The following is a 19,457-nucleotide window of genomic DNA, read 5'->3' as shown; positions in this document are numbered from 1 at the left end:
AGATTTTTGTGTTAAATTCGTGATTTGGACAACCTACGAAATCAGCAAAAATGCACCAATAATTATTATAATAATGATTTTACAGAAGAAAAAATACAGTCCAAGTTGGCTCATGAATTAAAAAACAAAAACAATTTCGTTTATAATTTTTGTTAAAATAATGAACATACGGTAGATGTGTATTTAACACATTTTGCGATTGAATTATCGGGAACCACCAACCTGTACGAACTTACATATTAAATCCGACGCAGCGCGTGTTATACATCTCTGGCAATATGGGCGAAAGTAGATTGTAAATCTTCTGACGTCTGTCCGTCCCAACGTTTTTTCCGCTACCTACATTTACATGGTGCAGGATCACGTGAGTTTGTGGGGTTCACAATTAAACGTTTATGGATGTAAACACATCGGTAAGTGGTGTTTTTTTACCAAATAACTTTTAAAAAATCTTAAGAATTTCAACTTGTGCATAAAAGAAGATTTTGATGCTCCTTAGGGCAATGTGAAATACATCAGAATTACTTTATTAAGTAAGCCTGTGTTCTTGTTCAAAGATTCGATGTGTACTGCACGGTTATGCTTCACTCAACGTGAATTTTTTACCGATTTGAGACGTATTCAAGGATTTATTCTTATACCTTAAGACTGTACAAACTGCAAAAAAAATGAATTTTATGCACTTAATATTTTTACAAATGTATTTCAATAACTTGATATATTTGCAAACATAAAGATCTTAACGGCGTGTTTACATTCTGTCCAGCCTGTGTGTAAACCCCTAAAAAACCCGTTAATTCTGCACTCTGATTCAACCGCCTCAACGTTTTTTCCGCTTCCTACATTAACCGTGTTCAAAAGTAATTTAATCAAACGTAAAACAGCTATATTAACATTGATATAAGCTGCGTATTATCGGAATTTCAGTATATGAGTATTTTTTGTAGGTTGCAAAAATAAATATTTTGTATACAATAAAAAATAGTAATAAATTGATTTCTGCATTCATTCTAATCGGTCGGTATTTTAACTTATCTAGCTTGGACAGATCTTTTGTTTTGTTAAAAATGTAGTCTACAGTGTATTGGTTCCTCATTTTTATAGCCTCGTACCCGACAGAAATGTATCGACCGAAAATCACTCAGCGGAAGTGTTGAGGAAAATCAGAATTTCCAAGAACTTCCTTTCCCGTTTCCGACAATGTTTCCATTTATATGGTCATCGTGAATATACCGTATACACTCTGGAAAACATGGCCCGGAATGTTCTTTTTGTAGCGTATATATGATTGAAAGTTTATTTTGTTTCCAAATAATATAAGAAAAAAAAGAGTTACAAAGCATCATCATCATCATCATCATCATCATCATCATCATCATCATCATCATCATCATCATCATCATCGTCGTCGTCGTCATCATCATCATCAGCATCAGCAGCAGCAGCAGCAGCAGCTGCAGCAGCAACATCAACATCAGCAGCAGCAACATCAACATCAGCATCAGCAGCATCAGCATCATCATAAGCAATTGCATCATCATCAGAATCAGCATCATCATCAACATCATTATCATCATCAGCAGCAGCAGCAGAAGCAGCAGCAGCATCATCATCATCATCATCAGCAGCATCATCATCATCAGCAGCAGCAGAAGCAGCAGCAGCAACATCAACATCAGCAGCAGCAGCAACATCAACGTCATCATCAGCATCATCATCAGCATCATCATCATCATCATCATCATCATCATCATCATCATCATCATCATCATCATCATCATCATCATCATCATCATCGTCGTCGTCGTCGTCGTCTTCATCATCATCATCATCATCATCATCATCATCATCATCATCATCATCATCATCATCATCATCATCATCATCATCATCATAATTAGGAAAGTATCTGTATTCAAGAAAACACTTAAATAATAATAAAACTGTATTCGAAAAAGATCCATAACTGAAAAAAAACTTTTTTTATTTCAAACTCATGCGCGAATGAAGTGTGTTTCTAACAAAAATCTGTTTTAAGGAAATATACAGCATTTGTTTTATATATCAGACCGGAAAGTATTGGAAATTACGATTCGATATGTAACTAACTCTGACATTTCCAGCTTTCTCTTTTTGTTTTCGATCTCCGCACTAATGGCGTACTTTCATTACAGTCTAAAACTCGCTCGCGTCGTCATGACGACAGATCACTCGCCGGAAGTGAAAACAAACTTGACAGAAAAGTTCATTAAGCAAATCAAAACTCATCAAACAGGCTTGCGTGCGGAGAAACGTGAAAATCGAAAGCTCCCCAACATAAATAGTCGTAGGAAGAGACAGTACACATTTGTCGAGCGGTATCCTTGTATACCGTTTCCGGTTCTATAGAGAACTTTTTCCATAACTTCGGCGCGAGAACATGAATATTCCATTTGACTTCTTTTGACAGATAGCTTCATATCAAACCTGAAAATTGATCGATTTCGAGCAGAGAACGGGCGGAATTCTTTTTACTTCGCGCGTCGTTCAAATTCAATAAGTGTCACGAAATGTTTTTCTTTTTACAGACATGATTAGCATACTCTGGAATAACTGTTTTAAAATGCCAGCACTCAGTGTGGATTGAAAATCTGCAGGTTATTTATTACTGAGTGATTTAACTTATCATGCACAGAATGAAACGCGCTTTTTTCTAGCATGTGCTCAAACCCGCATATTTAGAACGTGTAAAATGAACAAATAAGATCAAACATGCAACGAAGTTATTATATGCATTTCATATAAATTTCAACTGAACATGTAATGTTGAATTTAGCCTTGTTTTGGAAAAATGGGGCTTAATGCAGGTGCTGTGAGTGTCGTCCCAGATTAGTCTGTGCCGTCCGCACTGCTAATAAATCATAATTGATTCAATTCATGCGGACTGCACAGGCTAATTCGAGACGACCCTTTATGCACATTGCTTACGCACCGTTTCCCCATACCGAAGGTAAATTATTTTGATGCATCGAAAGCCTTAGGCGTCTTTGTATATTAGTTAAAACCTATTTATTATTTTATAATTTTTATTTTATAGAAACACTCGAGTCATTTGCTGGAAGGAATTAGTACTTTATTTATTTGCAAAGACTTCAAGGGTGGTCCCTATGTGGGGGCTCGAAACCGGGACCTCAAGGACGCCCGGCAGAAACCATATCCAGTAAAGTTGAATATCGACTGTTAGTACAATATTAATTATTTATCATTATACTTTTACTATGTCTGGAATGGTTGTGTGTCACATGGGTCTCGTGAATATAAATAAACTAGTCATAAGGACATATTTAGTGGGCGCGGGCAAATTAGAAGAAGTATATACATTGTTATGAATGCGATGAACGTCAAGTTTCACTTTACTCATGCGCATTATAACTTGTCATAGGTGAAGCCAAATTTTACTGCAGTCAGTAGTTTTTAGGATGGGGTTCGAATCCCGCATTAGACGTGCATCGAAAATATTTTTGGCATGGTATAATTGTATTCTTATCGATTTTATCGATGTAATATATTTACTTTATACATATTTGCATGAACAAGAGAGAATAAGTGCTGTTTAATACATGATAATATTTGGGTGGAAATGCCCCTTAAAGCGATTGCGACTATAATGTCCGATTTTAGTATTTAAGGCTTGATATATCATGATCTGTTTTCAGGATAAGGATACCAATGGTGCATCTGATAACCTTCGACTGTACCGAAACTTTTGACAATCCCGAGATCCGTTCAAAAGGACTGTACAAACAAACATAAGCCTCGCTTTGGAAGAACGGGGCTTAATGCTTGTGCGTAGTCCGCACAGGGACGACACTTTCCGCTTTTAATATATTATTTACTTCAAGAAAGTTTCTTCTTATCAAAAATCCAGTTTACGGTAGGCGGAAAGTGTCGCCCCTGATTAGCCTGTGCGGACTGCACAGGCTGATCTGGGAAGACACCTTTCGCACATGCATTAAGCCCCGTTTTCCCAGAGCGATGCTAAAGATGTACATGTATATACAAGTGTGTATCGCTTATTTTGTCACATACTGACCAATGTTCGTTATAGATTGGAGAATCATTACACAATCAGAAAAAAACACAAAACAACCCGAAAACACTTAAAGATTACACACTGAAAAAAGTTACTTGTGTAATTGTCAAATATAATTAAAGGCCACGTTACAATCGCAATAAGTTTCGTTTTAATCGTTGTTTATCTGTAAAGAAAAAAAAACAAAGTTATGATGCGCGTACGTTACCAATCTCAGGATACACAACCTTGGGATAACGCAATCTCGGGATAACGCAATCTCGGGATAACGCAATTTCGGGATAACGCAATCTTAGTTTAATTTGTTCCTACGCATCAAACCTAAAATAGTTGGTAAAGGCAACATTATATGTTAAATATTTAAAATAAATAATATGAATGCAAAGATTCCATTACACCGATACCGGAACTGGTGGAAAATGACTGTTGTGCAGGATCATGACACAATTCAACTGTTCACAGAACAATCCGACCAATTGAAGTGTCTATATACCTATTAAAGTATTGTTTTACCTTTTAAGTGTTGTTTATTACACAGATCCCATTGATGGTTTGTTTCAATGTAACGACAGAGAATGTGTTTAAAGGGAAACAACTTTTAAATCATATTAAATTTTACGTTTGAAGAGTAGTTTCCCTTTCATTTCACGAAAAAATACGCAACTGCAATAACAAAATACTTTAGTGAATTGATATAATGAATAAACTGTTTCATATTATTATTGGGATTATTATTGATTTTCATTCGGGCTAAATAATGCGCGTATCATAACAGCCGCTCAAGTTAAATGTGTCGCATAATATTAATTTTGTCCATGACAAACAAAAACTGATGAAAACATTTCTTATAGTCGTACAATTAATCAATGATACGTAATTGCTACTTTAACGTTGATTTTTAACATCTGCTCATTCTACTCTCGAATCCATACACTGGTGGAAAAAGCGTATTAAAAAAAAAGAGTATTTCAATTTTAACATAGAAATATATTTACTTCATAATTAAATTATTTAAGATAATCCATCAGGTCATTTCTGGATATGTTCTCCCTTTTGTGTTCGCTGGCAGAAGTGTTACATGATAGCCCTATCAAAGATTGAGCAGACTGGATTACTGTAAAATTATTTATATTCGTCGACATGAAACTTCGTGTTTCTCCCCCAAAAACTTGATTTTTTCCTATGCACTTAAATTCGTGGAATTCTGAATTTCAAAACAAACTATGAGGAACTTGAGTGGTCATTTTCCGACGTGTTTAAGTTGAATAAAAATAAACTGTATGCGTGGATAACATTGAATTTTAATGTCTCATGCCTACGGTAATTCAGTCTTAATTGTGTTTGAACATTGGACATCATTATTCGTTAGGATCTTACATTCGTCTCTCGGTCCACTGATGAAATATACGAAAATTTATACCTGACGAATAATAAATGGTTTAACAGTATTCGATCGGTCAAGCCACAAACGAAACAAACGACGAAAGTTAATGTCCCCGAGAATAATAATGATGTTACAGTACTTACACTTTGAATAAACTATTTAAAAAGAAATAGTTGCTCTGAAAGTGTGTCTTTATATTGCTCAGTAATAAATTTTTTATTATTCTTGGTTTTAATCCGAGGTGGTATTCTTGTAGAATTATATTTTTCGCTCATCAAAGCTTTCTGCCAAAGCACAAATTCAATGGGAAATGGAAAATCAATTAACGACAGGATACGAACCAGAAAGTGTCAATATTTTAATAAATAATTGTTTTCAATTTCGAAGATACATTTTATTTTCAATAGAATAACAATAATAGCACATTCGTTTACTACACATTATAAATAAGTATGAACATGTAATACAAATATACGAACAAAACGGTTTAATGTGTAGTAATAAAGTCAAAATAATTAACAAATAAATATATGTTTCGTGCTCTGTGAACAATTGGTTTAATGCATGTGTGTAAAGTGTCGTCCCAGATTAGCCTGTGCAGTCCGCACAGGCTAATCAGGGACGACACTTTCCGCTTTTATGATATTATTTCGTTTCAAGAAAGTCTCTTCTTAGCAAAATTCAAATTTAGGCGGAAGTGTCGTCCCTGAATCTCGGACGACACTTTACGCACATGCATTTAATCCCTGTTTCACAGAGCACGGCAATGATCATTTTCAGAAAAAATATAATTGTCAGGGTGAAACTGACCGAAATTGAGAAGAGAAAACATATAAACAGACGTTCAATCGCTTCTGGACTAATCGACCGGAGGACTAATGCCCATGGCAAAATATCAACATATCTTCAATCATTATATATGCTATATAAAATAATATTTGACACACGTCATGCGAAAATGGCCCCTATGCCATATGCAGCCAGCGTAGCTCAAGCCATGCCTGCAAAACGCTGTTTCGTGGTCTCATAAGCGGACAGGGTTGCTCCTAACCAGCCTAGTTGCTCAAGCTGGGCTAAATCAACGCAGCTGCAAATTGCTTAAGACCCATTTTCTCATGACGCGAGTAATTTAGTTCTTAACTATATGTTATGCGTCTTTTTAAAAGTTCAGATCTGTTTAATAGAATTTATTACTTGATAAACCCGCGATAGATTCTGCGATAGATTCTGCATGTAATGTCAATATCATATAAATATAACATTGTTTGAAAATGCATCAACAAATATTACTAATTTGCTTAACCACTCTTCGAAACGTACGACTTAATAGTGAAGAAAAAATACCTTCAAATTGTGGATTCGTCCATGGTTCTCATAACAATTTCAAAACAAAATTTCAGATCATTCTATAATTAAATAATTTTTCGCTTTTCGTTGTTTATAAGACATAATAACTTTTCGTCGTTCTGATGCGTTGTCAGTCGTTATAATGCGTTGTAAGTCGTTCTCATGCGTTGTAGGTCATTTTATGTTTGGTGAGTCATTATAATGCGTTGTCAGTCATAATGATAGACGGTCAGTCGTAATTATTCATGGCCAGTTTTTGCTAAACAATACAATCATAATCGTCTCTGATTTTCTCTCATACACCGTTTTATCTTAGCGTATTCTGCGCATTAAAACTTGTGGCAAATGAGATAGGTTATTCACAGTTGGGTAAAATATACATGTGTAGTATCTTACATAACATATTCTGGCATTTTTTGTAATACAAAAATTGTTCTAGGTTTAAGAAATCAATAGTACGAGGGCATATGCGATGAAAGATGTCCGTGCGGGACATGACTCGGAATATTCGGAGGATAATATCCCGCCGACGTCACTGGCCAAGAATAGGGATTCCCCACTCCAAAAATAGACGGGGATGTCGATGACGTCATCTGTGCATGTGCGGGAGGCATGAGATTCAATTTTGGCGGAGGGTAGGCAGCCGACATGAGCATGTCTTGTGGGTATTTATACGCTGTGTGTTCCGTCGACGGTTGCACTGCCTGAGCTAGTCCGTGGAAGTCAAATTTATACGCGTAACGCTTCCCGTGCACTTTGGTCATTATGTTCTTATCGTAATAGTATCTCAACGCGCGACTCAATTTATCATAGTTCATGTTTGGTTTGCTTTTTCTTTCGCCCCATTTTCTGGCCACTTCGTCGGGGTCGGATAACTTGAATTCTCCGTTGGTTCCCTCCCACGTAATAATCTGGGAGTTCCGACTGTCAGAAAGTAGTTCCAGCAAAAACTGCCAGAGTTGTATTTGTCCGCTTCCTAAAAGGGTATTACATTTTCAGACTTATTGAATGGCTACATACAATTCAAATTGTCGAATTGAAATACCTTAACTACGCAATATAAGTACATTTCACCTTATGTTATGGTAAGTCGTAAATAACTATTCTTCATAAGCACATATGCTAGTAAATGATATACAAACACAACGGAATCTTGCTAGAGTTCGTTTATGTCCACATTATCAAGTTTTTCAAGTACTTCTGTAATAATTATGTTATGTTTTATGGGACGATTGAACTTTACCGGTACGCAACACTTAACATCAAACAGCGTACCCTAACCCTAACCCTAACCCTTAACACCTAACACATAACAAGTAACGCAACACCTTTTAATCCTTTTTATCCTATATATTTCCTTAGTATCGGGGGCTACCACCCCAAACCCCCGCTTTGTCGATAGTGGTAAACACTGCGTACCGGTAAAGTTCAATCTAGCCTATATTATAGTATATAAATCAAAACTGACCACTGTTCGAAAACCTTGCAGAAATAGGTCCCAGTATTTGATATGCGTCTGAAAAGAAAAACAACGTTACATTATTAGCCTTGTTTTTGAAAACAAAAATGGACTAAATGCATGTGCGTAGAGTGTCGTCCCAGATCAGCCTGTGTTTAGCATGTGTAGTCCGCACAAGGTAATGAGAAACTACACTTTCCACCTAAACTTGGTTTTCACTTAGTAGAGACTTCCTTTAAACGAACAAACTATTCAAGGCGGAAAGGGTTGTCCCTAGTTAGCCTGAGAGGATCTTGAAGCACATGCATACAACAAAAATGAAGCCCAGTTTTCCCGGGTTCTAATCATGAGAAGTCGCGGTGATGGGCGATGGTTGTTGTTTGTTATGCCGTGGTAGTTGTTTAAATGGTAAAGATGTGGACTATGAACGGGTGCTAGATTGGGTTTAACAAAAGTAGCATTGAATTTAGCAGTAGAAGCAGCGGACGAATTAGAAGAACAAGAAGAAAAAATAGTAGGAGGGGCGTTAAAAGAAAATATATGCAGACAATAAGAGACAGAATCAGCCGAGTTATTAGACGGAAAAAACGAAGATGTATAATTAGAAGAAGGATATCTACAATTAGAAATAATAATAATAATTATAAGTATACTACTACTACTACTACTACTACTACTACTACTACTACTACTACTAATAATAATAATAATAATAATACTAATAATACTAATAATAATAATAATACTAGTACTACTACTATTACTACTACTACTACTACTACGACTACCACTACTGCTACTACTACTAATACTACTACTACTACTACTACTACTACTACTACTACTACTACTACTACTACTACTACTACTACTACTACTACTACTTCTACTACTACTACTACTACTACTACTACTACTACTACTACTACTAATAATAATACTTCTACTACTTAAACTACTCATTTGAAGAAGAACGAGAATAAGAAGATAAAGGAGAAGAAGAAGAAGTAAGTAGAAGAAGAACAAGAAGAAGAAGAAAAATAATGATCTCTAGAACAATAGAACAAGCATATTTGTCGCTATTCATTCTCCATAACTACCAGATATATATACGATTCGGTGGTATCTCGTATTTCCGCGACGGGAACAAGGAAGCTTAGACTAAGGTTACAGCTATCTTTTCCTGCCAATTTCCATTATCTGTCGAGAGCTTCCTACTCGATTAAATACATTAACCGGAAAACTACCTAGAGAGCCCCCAATGAAAGATTGTTTAATCAAGCAAAGCGAATTCAAAGACAGGAGACAATTCGAAAAGAAACGACCACTTATTTCATATAATCGCGTTTTAAGTCTCGCGTGACATGGGCAGATATTGTCGTGGGGAATGGAGTCTAAAATGGCCGCCTTCTCGTGTAATGATCGCTGAATTAGCGCCGGGCAATCATAATTTGAAAACTCTTGGGATATAGGACAATCATCGCGCATTATCAAATTATAATGTCTATTCCAGCATCGACGCAGATTCGTCTTTTAAAAGACGTTCGGTAAACAACATTTATTCAACATAGCATTCATTGAGTGATTTCCTTTAAACGAAAATTCGCAGAAATGCTGAAAGAGTGCCGTCTCTGGTTGGCCTGTGCGAACTGTGGAATCTGAATCGCTCTTCAAATGTTCCGTTATGTCACATAATCTTCAATTCTTCCGTATACTACGTTTGCATCTAATTACCTTTCAGATTAGCATTCCAAATAGTTACAGGTGAATAATCATACAAAGATAAATGTTTATTTAGTATGTTTCGTTATTGGTTTAGAGGATGAGTTCAGCCAGCAACCCCGATGACGTCACTGACCAAGTAAAGGGATTCCCAATAATAGCCAAATTTTACCAGAACGAGGCTTAATTTTTTTCCTTTCTTTCAGCCTGACATGACATTATTTTTTACCCAGTTAAACGCTCGTTAGTATGTCATTGTGTAACAGTGCTGTTGACGCTGGTATGGTATTCATCATGCATTGGACGAAGAAGGAGAAGATGATGATTATGCAGCAGAAGAAGGAACAGAACAGAACAAGAATAAAAAAATGAAGAAAATGAAAGAAAAGATTGATAATGAGGATAATAAGAAGACAAGAAGGATAATGAGGATAATAAGAAGTAAAGAAGGATAATGAGGATAATAAGAAGTAAAGAAGGATAATGAGGATAATAAGAAGTAAAGAAGGATAATGAGGATAATAAGAAGAAAAGAAGGATAATGAGGATAATAAGAAGTAAGGAAGGATAATGAGGATAATAAGAAGTAAAGAAGGATAATGAGGATAATAAGAAGACAAGAAGGATAATGAGGATAATAAGAAGTAAAGAAGGATAATGAGGATAATAAGAAGAAAAGAAGGATAATGAGGATAATAAGAAGAAAAGAAGGAGAACAATATAAAAAGGGAAACAGAACATGAATACAAAAAGAAGAAAACGAAGAACAAATAAGAAGAAACGAAGAAGAACAAATAACGATACGAAGAGCATTTATGTGTTATGATGATTTTGGTTTCTATTTCAAATGTACACAAAGGCTTTGTCTGGATGTATTTACAAAATCCTCTTAAGTCAGTAGTCAAGTGTTTCCACTTTCGTAACTCCGATTAGGGAAACATTTGAGAATAACTGCATCAGTTTTACTACCTTATTTAGATGCTTCCCTTTCTAAAAATGCGTTCACACTCTATGGTAGTTATATATATCTGTATTCATATTTTATCAAAATTTTCATCATATTAATTAAATCGTTTTAATAAAAATCCATGCTGTATGTGCATTGAGTGTCGTCCCAGATACGCCTTTGCCGTCCACACGGGCTTAGCAGGGACGACAGGGCTAAGCAGGGACGACAGGGCTAAGCAGGGACGACAGTTCCACTTTCATGAAATTTTTCAATTACATGAAGTCTATTTTCAACGAAAAACCAGTTTAAGCGGAAATTGTCGTTCCTTACTGGCCGTTGTGGACTACACAGGCTAATCTGGGACAACATTTTACGCAGATCGCGTCTCATATGTATAGGGTGTGTGTAAAGTTCTCCTTTTATAAGAACGTTAACGTTCGCTTAAACTGCAGTGTCTTGTGTACAGATACTTGTAAAATGCTGTCAATAAATAGACCGCGCTCTATGAAAAGGGGTTTAATGCATGTGCGTACAGTGTCGTACCGGATTAGCCTGGGCAGTTCGCAGATGCTAATCATTGACGACCCTTTCCGTCTATACAGGATTTTCGTCAAAAGCAGCCTGCCTTACACGAAAAAATATAATTAAAGCGGAAAGTGTCGTTCCCTATTAGCCTGTGCGGACTACACATGCTTATCTGGGACGACACTTTATGCACATTCATTAATGCACCGTTCCACAGAGCGCGGATCAAATGTCTCTACCGGACACGTTAAGATATAACTAATACTATAGTTATTTGTCCAACGTCGCATTTCGAACCTGTATGCACATTAACATAATATTTTTGAATATGTCGACTCATGCATGGCGTAACAAACGCTATTACCTCGTCCGCCATATATAAACCGTCCGGTTCAAAACGATTAACTATCTCTTATCGTGTGTCTAATGTAATGAACATGAGTGCAACTCACTATATAGTTGGCTTCTATATTTCATTTACCGTCAAAACAGAAACAAGAAAAAGTGACTGTATATATTTAAACCATTTATGCCTAACGTCTAGAAAACAGGCCTTGGCAAACAGCGTAGACCCAGATGAGACGCCGCATGATGCGGCGTCTCATCAGGGTCTGCGCTGTTTGCTTAAAAGTAATTTCTGTCAGAAATATTCTAAACATAGAAATAAACATACTAGACATCCCTAATTTTGGAAATAAATTGATCCAATTTAGAAGGATGGGAGAGTCCACTAGGCATAAATGGGTTAAAACCATACAATAATAAACGTAATGGGATGTACGTGAGATTTCGTGAGAAATGCTCCAAACCACTCAAATCTCTGCACAAAAGCCGGGACTCTGTGACAAAAGGAAAAATTGTTAACCGCCATTCAATAAACAGGGTCCGTTCAACAACCGCAAACCCAGCATAAGCAGGGCACGTGAATCTGGAGAAAGGTAATAAATCTAGTTTCAATTCATGACAACTGCGATTATTTTGCAGAATAGAAATATCTTCATAAGAGAAGGTTCATAATAATTACGGCTGTCAATTTCGAAATATTTACGCGTGTCGAAATCGCGTCGAAATCGCGTCGCGCGCGAGAGGTCGCGCGTGGTTTAATGTGGGTCAAAGTTGGTCATTCAAGATGCAGATGAAATTGAAATAATATCGTCTCCGACTCAATAATAGTGTGAGTGAATTGAGGACGAAAAATCATTTCATTAACTGCTCGATTATTTAGCAGACATGTTATCGAAAATAGTGTCTGATACACAAACACTAATTCAATTACATTAGTTTTTTCCTTAAAAAAAGAATCGTTTTAGAGGGCGATATACATATAACACTTTACAGATACCCGAATGCTATCTCTTACTTTTATATCGATTTAAAATTTAAAAAAACACACTCATCAATGCACGTTTTTATTATTTGTGCCTTGGAGTATAAGTCATTTCTATTTGGCAAGTGTTCACACTATTCGAACTTACTATACTATAGACGTTTACTGATTTAAATTCGAATAATATCAATTTTGACAATTTAATGCGTATCAGAGAAATGGGATGATGGATTTCCACATTTTTCCAAAGCTCTTTTAAGTTTGATAGAATACCATTTGATATTTTCTTCGCACCAATATTTTTACGCTCACGCCCTTTTTACAAACTACGTCCCACCCACTTAAAGTTGGATCTTCTTATTAATCAAAAGTGAGTTAAAATATGGTGCGATTTGTGCAAGCCATTTGATTATCCAGTGCTTACTCGAAATTAAAACCATTTCGTACCCTGAGTGTTCCTCCACGCTGAGTGAGGGGATTCGAACCCTGACTTGCTCAACCCAGGAACGGGTGGGGGTGAACCATATCCTGGAATAAGAGATGTCAAAAACTCAACACAGCGAAAACAATATTGCACGGTTGAGGCAGACTAGGGGTTCGTTTCAGGGATTTCAATTGAAGCAGAAACATGATTTTTGATGCGTGCATATTGCAATTTTGACACTTTTGACTCTTATATTTTCTGCCTGGCATAATTTGATGCAAATATTACCATAAAACTAATACAAAATGTACTTTATATTACACGGTTGTTTAAGTTACATACTTAATTATTCAAAAGCTATTGAAATTCCTGCGTTTTTTTTGAGAAACTGAATTGAGATCATCATATTATGCTGAGAAATATAAACAAAATATGTGTTTAAAGAAAAAAACACTCTTTATCTAAATTTTATTTTTAAGTTGTACTGATTTCTTTTGTCTTTTAACAGTTTAAAAATAACTTTTTTACAACAAAACCACAACAATCAAACATTTTCGAACGCACGGGAAGGACAATTTATTATGCGCATTGATATGAATCTAATTATAGACCGACCAATCGCAGCTCGAGATTTATGTGGTCATTGACACGAACGAAGCACAATGTTCACTAAAGAGGTAGAAATTAGATTCTCGGTTACATGTTTGAGTCCTGATGTTTCTTTAAAGTTTAGGGGACAGGGTCAACGTGTCGCAATAAACAAGAGATTGGATCTAGCATTAAATATTAAAATGTTAACTTGGAGTCAAAATTGTTGTTTAAATATTAAATGACACGACCTTTACTTGGCTACTCGCACGTGATTGAATGGATTCGAATGTTCGCTTATTTAATTATTGAGTTTGATGCCCATTTTATTATACGTTTCCCCAAAGAACAATACCAAGTCGTTCTCATAAAATTCAGCATAAAATTGTGTTTCATAGATCATGACAGTATTTCAGAAGTGATGAAAGTGGTGAAAGCCTAGATGTTAAATGCTTAATTGTGAACAAGACATCCAATTTTATGAACACTCCAATTTTTTTTTTAAATATACCAACCACGATTGAGTTCAAAACCAAGAGTTTTAAATTGAAATATGCTCATGCAATATTGATGAAAAGCACGTGGCATAAACACACAAATGACTTAACGGTTTAGCGTACACACATGGCGTCATGGTTTAGAGTACACACAAGAAGTCACGGTAAAGAGGTATACACATGACGTCACGGTTAGAGTACACGCATGATGTCACGGTTAGAGAACACACATGACGTCACTCTTTAGAATACTCACACATGCCGTTACTCTTTAGAGTATATACATGATATCGCTGTTCAGAATACACACCTGATGTTGGACTGTGGGGGGAGGGCCAGCATTTCCCAAAACCGGCGTCTGAAATCACATTAATAATGATAATTGGGCAAAGTTGGTGCAGCATTGTTTATCCATATTTTTCACACATTATACTATTCATATCCGGATCATGGGATCTCATTTTAGCTAAAGAATGGCTCATACAGATGGATATCATGTGAGTCACGTTTTGGGAAAACGGGGCTTAATGCATGTGCGTAAAGTGTCATTCCAGATTAGCCTGTGCAGTCCGCACAGGCTAATCAGGGACGACACTTTCCGCTTTTATGGAATTTTTCGTTCAAATGAAGTCTCTACTACACGAAAATCCAATTAAGGCGGAAAGTGTCGTCCCTGATTAGCCTGTGAGGACTGCACAGGCTAATCTGGGACGACACTTTACGCACATGCATTAAGCCATGTTTTCATTGAACGTGACTCAGTTATATTCCTTTCTTGTGAATGTTTTACACGATCTTAATTTTACGAGCTTATTGTTAAAAAAATGTCTTATTTTTGAAGCTACACAATTAAGTCAATCTTAAAAATGTCGTAAGATTGCTCTTAACAAAGGACCCATGTTTTAATTAACAAAATTGGATCTGAACCCTTTTTCACAAACCTCGTAAGATAAATCTTAACATTAGCGTTATTTGAGTAAAAACTTCAGATCAATGTTTAAATTCAATTCCCATCGTTGTTGCATGAAAAGACAAATAAAAATTATGTTGATAAAATAAACTTTTTAAATGTAAAAACCTTTTATGCCAATTAAACAGTGACTTGAGCAATTTAACCCATTTATGCCTAACGTCTAGAAAAAAGGCCTTGGCAAACAGCGAAGACCCAGATGACCACTAGGCATAAATGGGTTAAACTATGTACGTTTGATTTAAGCAACCATGCTTATTTTGAATTACTTTTAGATTCCAAAGTTGCATTTACAAGTTTTTCTATTTTGATTACTTTTCACTGAGTACTTCCCTAAAAGACGGATAATAAATCTTGGAAACTATTTCAGGATGAGTGTGTACATGGACTCATACGGTGAAATCATGAGAACGCGTGAGACATTAATTTGCGTTGTTTTGGTGGGTTAGGGTTAACCGATCAACAAATCGTACACAAACATATCGGAGAATGACCCATGCACATTGATGTTCTTTTTTCCAAAATCAGAAATCTACAAATTTGCTTGTTCAAAAACGGTCTTTTTAAGCCACAATATGTCGACTAAAATATATGATTTAAGAACTTAAACGAAGATTTTGTTCAATATCTTAGGGATAAAATAGATTTTTTTGTTTATAAAAAACCTCTTTAAAATTACAGTTTAACTTTTTAAGAGATTAAAATCATCATTGTGAAGATATGTTAATAATGTTGTTCCAGAATGTTTTCCTAGACATAAATATATGTTAAATCCAAATAACTAGTATGTCAAAGACCAAAAGAGTCCCTCTGTGCAAAAGCACTTGGCTTTTTAAAACGTCAAATTCCTACACAGGAGTATAACCAAACGTGAAACAGTCGGATGCAACTCCGCACTTCACCAAGCTGAGGAACAGTCGTCACATTTACAGTGAAATATATACAATTACCACATTATAAATTAATAAGAAGTAGCAGCAGTAGTATAAGTAGTAGTAGTTGTTGTAGGTGTAGTATTAGTAGTAGTAGAAGTAGTTGTAGAAGTAGCATTTGTAGTAGTAGAAGTAGAAGCAGAAGTAGTAGTAGTAGTAGTAGTAGTAGTAGTAGTAGTAGTAGTAGTAGTAGTAGTAGTAGTAGTAGTAGTAGTAGTAGTAGTAGTAGTAGTAGTAGTAGTAGTAGTAGTAGTAGTAGTAGTAGTAGTAGTAGTAGTAGTAGTAGTAGTAGTAGTAGTAGTAGTAGTAGTAGTAGTAGTAGTAGTAGTAGTAGTAGTAGTAGTAGTAGTAGTAGTAGTAGTAGTAGTAGTAGTAGTAGTAGTAGTAGTAGTAGTAGTAGTAGTAGTAGTAGTAGTAGTAGTAGTAGTAGTAGTAGTAGTAGTAGTAGTAGTAGTAGTAGTAGTAGTAGTAGTAGTAGTAGTAGTAGTAGTAGAAGTGGAAGAGGAAGAAGAAGAGGAAGAAGAAGACGACGGAAAAGAAGAAGCTGTAATAGTACCTTTACAACATTAGAGCGCAATTTCGACCATTGAATTATTGAATTGAAAATTCAAACATAAAGCCGACATTTGTTCCAATATTAAGTAATTATCTTTTAACTGAGCGGCATCTTTTTTTCCAGACGTACGGTTCTTACCTTGAAACATAAAGCCCGCGGAGAATCCGGCAGCCGCGTATGAACACTGCCGGAAGTAGTCCGATGTCGTAAACGGACGCACGTGCATGGCGTCGTCGAAACGTCGATCGTAGAATTTCATAATGTGCTCATATTTTAACATATCAACTTATGTTATGATGTCCATGCTTTGCGATTTTTTTTAAAATTAATTTATGTATATGTTTACACAAAATCTCATAATCTCATAAAATATGTTCTTTAATTTGTTTCCATTTCAAAAGTATTTCCTTTTTAAGACACTATTGTGTCGTTCAATTACATATTGTGATATTTATTGAAACTGCGTATATTACTGCAAGCACTTATACAGTCGACAACGATAGCCTTAACTCGTGCGAGTTTTATGCCGTATGTCGCGCTCGCTGAGTTAACCAATCACTGCTCAGGAAGTCGTTGCCATCATCCAATATTTACCGGAGAAGTCATTTACCGTCGAATCAATATTCTCCCATTCGTTAGCTTTAACAGCATTTCTGCTTTGATATTATTTGTTGAGCGACAAAAGAAGCAATGACGCAAGTTGTACAATAAAGTCCGCCCACTTTACGCGCGTTTTCACTTAAATAGTGTTAAACTATTTGATAACGTTTGTTTTCATTTACATACAAAATACTAAAATATTAACTAGATCTATTCGCCACCACAACCGTTCTGAAAATGAGAAATTGAAAGCAATATAGTGGGAAAACGCTCATTGTTTTCCGCATTTTAACCCGGAAAATAAATTGTATGAAAATTGCTTGAAAATGGCGCACTTAAGCTAGGCGCATCAAAATCAATAGTCGGCACGGAAAGATCGTGCCGTAACAAGTAAAATGCTTTACTCCTTTCAATCCAAACGTTTCAATAGACCGGAAATGAGGTTTGTCTCGCCGGAAATTTGCTCGGAAACCGGAAACGTTGGAAGTATGGGAAGGAAAATGGCGGATGCAACAAATCACTGTTAAAGTCAACTTTGCGTGATTCAAAAACGTACTTTTTCGATCCTAGCGTCATCGTTTGCCATCGTTTTGTTTTCGATATTACCAAACATGGCAAAAGAAAACTTGTGCGCTTTTTGACTAGGGATATTTGATTGGGATTTTTTATGGCGGAAAACTGGCGGCTAAAGTATTATTTCGGAAATGATACTCGTTTGTTCAGCCTGGTTATGCATGCGAAATTAGTGGAAACACGAACATTTGTGTTGAGTTCAAAACATTGATAAAGATTTGTTAATACGTAAGTAAGAGACGAATATACGCTCAATATATTCACGATCACGATGGTATTGAACATGTGCCGCGCTCTGGGAAAACAGGGCTTAATGCATGTGCGTTAAGTGACCCCAACTATAAGCCTGTGAAGTGCGCACAGGCTAATAAGAGACGACATTGTTTGCATTCACCGGATTCTCGTTTAGAAGTTACATCTTTCAAACGATAAATTCCATAAAAGCGGATAATGGCGTCTCTGAGTTGCCTATGCACATGCATTAAGCCCTGTTTTGCCAAAGTGCCTCTCATATCTTAAGTATCTTGAACATTGATTTTATAAAAGAAAAAACATTTAGCTGAAGCTTCAGCGAGACTAACATTGACATATTTCTCTTTCATTTTTTTTGTATTACAAAGCAAACTATATATGCGCTCTATACAATGTACATACATTAAAATAAAAATTTGTGCAGTTTTTAAGTTATATATATATATATACCTTTCCAAAAGAAAGTAGAAATAAATCGTGACGCTCTCTCTGAAAACAAGATTTTGTACTTGTGCGGAAAGTATCGTCCCTGATTAGCCTGTGCGGATTGCAAAAAGCTTATCCGGGACGACACTTAATGCATTAAGGCCGTTTTCCCTTCGCTAGGCTAATATAATTTCTAATTGTAGTGGTTTGTATCGATGACACGATCAGTTAACTAGACTCTGAACGTATTGCTTTTCTCAATTAATAATATATTGATTACGTATGGCTATGTTTTTGACAAGCTGAACATGAAACCGATACAAGACAAATAAATGTAAATGCATTGTACAAGTCAACCGCCTGAAAATTATTTAAAAAGACCGATTTCGTTTGCACAATCATAATCAAAGACTGGTCCATTATCAACATTATTCAATTAACGTGCAATTAAAACCGGCTGACTTCAAAGTCGGTTCCAATAATAGCCTTTCTGATTTCGTTTCCTATCAGAGAAATTGGTTCATTTCCCGCCTTTCCGTCTGCAAACGCAGTTTTCAGGCGAATCTGTGAGAAAGTAGCACAAAGTGACGAAACGACACAAAAGCGACTGGAAAAATTACTTCTGTTATTTACCGTCAAAACAAAAAATAAACACCGACTAAAGCACTGATATATTTGACAAAGGAGTTCAAGTAAATATAACCAATCGAAGCCACCTTTGATACTAAGAAGTAAATAGTCTAAACATTAAATAAACATTTCTTTCACACATAATTCGGTTTCTTTAAAATGTACTCGCCAACTTCAAATAAAGCGGAGCGCACCAGGTTATCCAACAGAGCGCGCGCTCGCAT

The 19,457-nt window shown here is 35.9% G+C and overlaps 1 protein-coding gene and 1 long non-coding RNA gene across 2 annotated transcripts in view; one reads left to right on the top strand and one right to left on the bottom strand.

Annotated features, from left to right (window-relative positions):
• Positions 1-304: 304 nt before the first annotated feature.
• On the top strand, positions 305-4,732 carry LOC127836818 (uncharacterized). Its single transcript, XR_008028937.1, has 3 exons — positions 305-413; positions 3,077-3,218; positions 3,696-4,732. It is a non-coding gene; the product is annotated as an uncharacterized LOC127836818 (long non-coding RNA).
• Positions 4,733-5,799: 1,067 nt separating this feature from the next.
• Positions 5,800-19,457, bottom strand: part of LOC127838420 (uncharacterized) — a 27,112-nt gene continuing 13,454 nt past the window's right edge. The window contains exons 5-8 of the mRNA XM_052366184.1: positions 14,605-14,652; positions 13,233-13,313; positions 8,272-8,319; positions 5,800-7,779 (exon numbers count right to left, since the gene is read on the bottom strand). Coding sequence (XP_052222144.1) covers positions 7,253-7,779; positions 8,272-8,319; positions 13,233-13,313; positions 14,605-14,652 — 704 coding nt within the window. The 3' untranslated portion in view covers positions 5,800-7,252. The remainder of the gene's footprint in view (positions 7,780-8,271; positions 8,320-13,232; positions 13,314-14,604; positions 14,653-19,457) is intronic.

Source organism: Dreissena polymorpha, chromosome 7, assembly GCF_020536995.1.
Source record: "Dreissena polymorpha isolate Duluth1 chromosome 7, UMN_Dpol_1.0, whole genome shotgun sequence".
In the NCBI taxonomy this organism is placed as follows: domain Eukaryota; kingdom Metazoa; phylum Mollusca; class Bivalvia; order Myida; family Dreissenidae; genus Dreissena; species Dreissena polymorpha.
The sequence above is the reverse complement of the archived record's forward strand: the minus strand, read 5'-3'. Positions and strand labels throughout refer to the sequence as shown.